The sequence below is a fragment of the Poecilia reticulata genome, linkage group LG12 (genome assembly GCF_000633615.1).
Source record: "Poecilia reticulata strain Guanapo linkage group LG12, Guppy_female_1.0+MT, whole genome shotgun sequence".
In the NCBI taxonomy this organism is placed as follows: domain Eukaryota; kingdom Metazoa; phylum Chordata; class Actinopteri; order Cyprinodontiformes; family Poeciliidae; genus Poecilia; species Poecilia reticulata.
This window is the reverse complement of record NC_024342.1, coordinates 20114141-20120408: the sequence shown is the minus strand read 5'-3', so window position 1 is coordinate 20120408 and position 6268 is coordinate 20114141. Positions and strand designations below refer to the sequence as shown.

Below are 6268 nucleotides of genomic sequence, written 5' to 3'. Positions count from 1 at the left end.
TGAAAAAGTGTATGATCGGTCATCGCCGATCATGGTCTCTTGTTGCTGATCATTCAAACCGATCACCTGCATCTCATTTCGCAGCCTGCCTGTGTAGCTGGTCTCCTCTTTCCTTCACACTGAGCAAACGCGCAGCAACAAATCCTAAGCGATGTGGAACTATATCGCACTAAGTGAATGGGGACGTTTGAGTGTTGCGGCGAAAAATTGAAGCACGTCAAAATGCACCAACACGACGAATCTAATATGACATAAAAACAATGCCATACTTGTCGGAGTTTGGCTACATCGAGGCTCACTGAAGTGAAAAAAGACATGGAGGATCAGTTGGCAGGTAAAGCAGCGCGCAGCTGCAACACATGGATTAACATGACGGTCAGAAAGCTAAACAAATTACCTGGAAAATTATTTAAGTCTTCGAGCTGCGATGTAAGACGCTGGTTCTGCTCTCGCTGTTGARCCGCTGCTACGCGCTACAGGTAGTAATATTTCAGACAGAGCGCCGCTTCTGTTCCACCTGGCAGTGACTCTCACACTGAATCTCTGTTTAAAGCTGCAGCATATAACTTTAAAAATTTTTTTTTACACACGTATTAAAACTTTTGTTGTCCTAACATGAGACAAATAATCTCCAAAAAAATAATCAATCTCCTCCCTGTTCTGCATAATTACTCCGCTCAGTCAGAAACAGCCAATCAGAGCTAGCAGTAATCAGCTAGCCGCCATGCTAACAGGAAGTTTTCATTCAGTAACTCTGGATWGTTTATTGTAATGGATCCTGTTTTTGCCTTTGAATGTTAAGTTTTATACTTGAATTTCTTTGGCAATGTTGAGAGGTTTTATTTAGACTTTTTGCATTATTTATCCTCTTCAGAGCCTTCATATGTTATCAGTCTGTTAAAGATAGTATTACTGATATCAGTACAATTTGCACAATGCCTGTTTTGTTTTTTTCTTGGAAAAAGTTATTAAAAACAAGTTTTTGTCTAAATTTAGGTGAATTGATGGTTCCTTTTTCCACATAATGCAACCGGTAGTGCTTATGATTAAAAAAATAATAATTATGTGATCGGTATCGGTGATCGGCCCTCATGGTTGATCGGAATCGGAATCGTAAGGAAAAAACATGATCGGCACATCTCTACTAGAAATAAATCTACATGTTTAAATAGATGTGTGCGATTTACTGTCTCAGGCGACAAACAGAACCTGTGAATCCTCATGATGTTAAAAAAAGAAAAGATTATTTAAGATGATCCCTTGATGTTGATGTTGATAAATGTATATTCTCACCTGGTGTTGTAACAACAGCTCCCATAGGGAATCCATTACCGATGCCCTTTGCCATTGTAACCACGTCAGGGATGACATCATGTCCTTGGAAACCCCAGAAGTGGCTTCCAGTTCGTCCAAATCCAGTTTGAACCTGACAGGTGCAGTAAGAGATAATATGGGGATTCATCAGCACCTTGCGATGTGCTGATTGCTTTTGCAGTCTTTCCTCCCAGGTGTAATATAACAGTGTTGCCAAGGAGTAATCTACTCACATGCCATTTCCATTTTAATTTTTTTCCTTAGACAAGCAGAAGGAAGACTCCACCCAAACAGCAATTTTCTTTAGTATAAGCATGCGGTGGCTAGCTTTTGTTCTAGTGATTTTTTTCTAACCAAAATGCGAGATGAACTTTATCAAATAATCAAACACAGTAGTTGATTCTGAAATAAAAGCACGGCATAAATCAAACTGAGCTTAGCTCTAATGCGTGACTTACCGATTGATAAGACGTCAGTTTTCCAGCTGTAGCACATATTTATGCCTTTGATTTTCAGACAGAGATAACCAGAGTAAACACAAATGTTTGCAGGTGATGATTTTATCTATGAAGGAAAACATCTATTCAAACTGATCTGGTCTGCCCTTGTTCAATAATGAATTGCAGTTAACTTAATTTCTTTCACATCTCCAACACGCATTATGTGCGTGTTGCGAAAATCAAGCACAAACCTAAACCACACAAATACAGGCCACGCGTGCGTAATGCGCATGGCCCACTAAAACAGCGGACCTATTTACTTACTTTTTTAAATTATGCTAAAGCCATGAAAGCAAAGTGTGATTGGAGGAGATTCCCATGTTCAGGTGGTGTATCAGAGGTCCAGAGGAGGTGAAACAACGTTTCAACTAGATTTAACTGTTTAACCCTCAGTCTTACTTGTAGATGTGAGCTACAAGTATGTAGCTCACATCTGTGCGCTACAGAGTGGATTGAACAAAAATGAATTTCAACAGCCAACAGAGACCTGAAAAGCATCAGTATCCATCGACACTTATGGCTACTGAATGCTGGCTGGCTTTTGCACCAAAAAAAAAAAAAAAAGCTATTCGCGCAATTATTTTTCGACCTGAGCAAAAATAATCTGCTCTGGACAAAGTGTGGGTGAGCATTTGGTCCGGACCCGTTAACGGACATGGCCCGACATCGGATGTTTTTTTGTTTTTTTTCCGGTCCAGTGGAAAGAAAACGTCGCCACAGTTCTATAAATACTGCATTTTGACCAGATGTGGCACAAATACAGAATTCTCATTTCATTTAGGAAGATCTGGTTTAGACAGGGACCGTATCAGTCAAAGCCTTTTTTTTAGATGTCAGACCGGTTTCTGATCCCAATCTGACCCGGAGCTGGAGCGTGTGTGTAAATCTTTGGGTGACTGTTACGATCTGGAGCCATAGATTTGGTCCAGATCTCAATGCTGTATGTTTTATCTGAGCCTCTGTCTTTATATAAGTACAGAGAGATGTCAGTCACAGATTGTCAGAGGTGAATGCGGTCAGTGTAAATGTCTGGTGGGACCAACGAACAGGCAGGGCAGGGCCGTAAAGTGGGAGGGCCAATGGGCCCCTGTACCCCCCATGTTCCAGCGCCTATAGATCTGGCTAAAACATATCTCTCTGTTTTTCTGGATGTGTTACCATTGTCTCAGGAGAATTGAAAGCCTCCAGTTCCTGACCTTATCCTGAAGCGAACATGTTTTATGCAGTCAGACAATAACCTGAAGCACGTCAGCTTTGAATGGCTCACAAAAAAACCAAAAAAAACCTAAATTATTTTGGAGTGGCCTTCTCAAAGTCCACTTCAACTGAGATACTGAGGCATAATATTAAACTGTCTTTCATCCTCGAAAGCTTTCGAATGTGACTGAATACAAAACAATTATTCAAAGCATGGAGGGCCAAAGTTTCTCCTTTTTGCCATAAAACATTTTTTGCCAGTTATTACAAATAGATAAAGGTAAAACCAGTTTTTAGGTTCAAAAGAAATTATCCTTTCAGATAGGAACTTGTTGGTTTGCATGCTTTTTTTCCCTCCTCTTTCCTTTTCTTCACCATTTGAAAACCACAATTTGTATTTACTCAGGGTATAAGGTAAAAATAAGTTTTATCTGAAACATTATTTTTCACAACATATACATATATAGTTACAGTTTCATGAATGAAATGTAATAATGTTAAACCCTTTAAATTTTTTTTATTTAATTCACTGGCAATGAATGTATAAAACTTTTGGTAATGCCATTCTACAGAAGTGACCGAGCAGATGGTGAAAAACCCTCAAACGTTTACTGATACTCTTAATAGTTTTGGATTTTTAAATTAAAAAAAATTAAAAAAAATCTAAATATATATCAGACCTCATCAGCAATGCAGATCCCTCCTCTCTCTCTTACAAGTTTGAAAGCCTCCTTGAGGTAGTTTTTAGGGTACTGAACAGCTCCTCCGACTCCCTAAATGAACCAGACATATTAGCAAAAACATGGAACATATAAGAGGAAAAACATATGAGAAAAATTATATCAGAAATGTCTCATTTTTTGCTAAATATACTTAAACACCATGCATGTTTATCTACCTATACATTAAATACCGATGGTGACAAAATCATTTGAAAGATTTCAAGTCTAGATTAAAACTACTGGGAAAGAAAATAACACATTGATGTGAGCATTATGTCCAACATCATACTTGTATGATTTCTTGAAACGTAAAACAACACCTGAAGAGGTTCTGCAAAGAAAGCAGCGATTCTAGGAGGGACGCTTGTAGCTAATGTCTCTTTAAGTTGTTTGATGTACTGCTCATTCGCTGCGCAGTGACCTGTATAATAAAAAACATGGAAAACTCAGAAAAATGCTGAGCGGTCTCGTAACAGGATAGAAACAACTAAAACATGTTCAACCTCTCTCCTGCCTGATTTGAACTGTTTTACTTTAGTCCCAGAGCACAGATATTTAAAAAAAAACGAATATTTGTTCAAATTAGTTTTTCCCCTGACTTATTTTCTACGACTGCGTCTGAAAATCACAGTAGACGCCTCGTGTCAGAATGAACCTTGCAAAGAGACAAATTTTTCACCGTGGTTAAAAGTAAGTCAATGATCAACAGGAGGAGACTTTGGACTTTACTCTGCCGATTCAGCACTTTTTCCTCGTCTCCTCACATCTCATTTTTAGGAGTTCAGCATTTGTACTTTTACAAGTTTCATTTGTTAAATTTAAGATATTTTTGACTGGTTTGAACAATAAGTAAGAACTGCTAACAATATAGCATAATAATGTCTGGTGGAGTTGTACAAATATTTAAAGGCTAAGGAAACACTCTAGCTCCGAAACATCAAACATTAATATTTTTTTTTAACAGAACATGGCTGGATGATAATATGTGATTTATTTTTCCTGTTAATGAGAACTGAGTCTTGTGTGGCCATGTCTGTGTACCTTGAGCACAGCTACAGTCTCTGGTCGTCTGCACAGGTGAGTCCCTGCAGTGCCTTCCTCCCCAAGGACCTCTGAACACATCCGGACACATCGTCTGTTTAATTGGCAGAAAACAACACAGCTGGGTTAAAGTGGCAAAAACAGAAATTCTTACATAATAAAGCAGCGGAAAAAATAATTTGAACTAGAAAACTGTAAGAGTATTAATTAGGGCAATACTCTGACTGCTGCAATTGTGCAAAAAATAACAAAAAAGTATTAAATATGAAATGCAATTATATTCATTACTGTTTAACATATTTGAATAATAAAAACTGAAACGAATGTAAAATATACACTTCTCTGTGAGTACATCTCAGTACATTAAATACGTTCCGGGGCTGTTTTGTTTCTTCAAGACAGACAAAACGCCATAATTTAGCAACTATGTATACTGCTTTTTCCCCCCAGAATATCCTGAAGGACAATAGCTATCACTTCATCTCACCTGATTTTTGTTATGAAACACGATAGGGATTTAAAACTATGAAGCTCAGAATGTTAACAAAAATTAATTGAAGGTTTTGGAGTGGCTTGAATTGAAAAACGATGCTTGGAAAAATCCTTAAAATGTGTCTGTTTCAGAAAATGCCTCCACAGAAGAGTTCGCCAAAATCCCTCTACCGCTATGTAAAAGACTTGTCACCAGTGTGGCGCAACTGGCTTTTATGCCCTATAAACTTGCTGGTTAGTTTTCAACTTAGAGCCAGATTGATCTAACCCGATTCCTTTAATGGCGTTTTCTATTTTCATAGGTTTTCATTGTCTGATAAAAAGTGTTTGAAACAAAGTGTTCAAAGCCCCACTGTGTGAAATAAATGTGTATTTTTCACTTTTTCAATTGAATTACTGAAATAAGTAAAACTTTCAGTGTATGGAGATGCACCTATTTATCATTTCCATTTCATGGAGGAGACCAAATGAAATCCTCCACCACGGCAGCATGTTTCAGTTAGTCACTAATATTCCCACACTTTAGCTCTCTTCAAGAATAGCAACTTGAAATGATTCCTTCCCAAAGCTAACTTATCAACTTATATTAGAGGGTATGTTGTTTACAATAAAACAATATAGTCTTATTAAAACATAAAGGTGTATAATAAATCTGACATCAGAGATCCTGAAAGCATTGCCACAGGAGGGACAGAACCGTGAATGCATGACTGCTTTTCTTTAGACACGCTGCTGTTATACATACATTTGTACAACCTAAACCATTGGCAACAGGATATTTGTATGCTGCATTGGATGTAAGACCCATGGTCATCGGGCTGCCACCATGATATGATCCTCTGAAAAACACACAAAAACTATGAGCACTTTGTACATGTTTATCTCCAGGAATATTTCTTGTTAATTTAGCAATCCTGACAGACAATAAATAAAATGAGAAAAATGTCTCCTTGCTCTCTTCCAATTTGGTGCAAATATGTAAAAAGTTTTTAATAATTCATT

The 6268-nt window shown here is 37.7% G+C and overlaps 1 protein-coding gene across 1 annotated transcript in view; it reads right to left on the bottom strand.

The window, feature by feature from the left end:
• agxt2 (alanine--glyoxylate aminotransferase 2) overlaps nt 1–6268 on the bottom strand; it is a 13141-nt gene that overhangs the window by 4362 nt on the left and 2511 nt on the right. Inside the window, exons 6-10 of the mRNA XM_008424499.2 lie at nt 6012–6105; nt 4775–4868; nt 4054–4154; nt 3692–3784; nt 1294–1426 (exon numbers count right to left, since the gene is read on the bottom strand). Coding sequence (XP_008422721.1) covers nt 1294–1426; nt 3692–3784; nt 4054–4154; nt 4775–4868; nt 6012–6105 — 515 coding nt within the window. The remainder of the gene's footprint in view (nt 1–1293; nt 1427–3691; nt 3785–4053; nt 4155–4774; nt 4869–6011; nt 6106–6268) is intronic.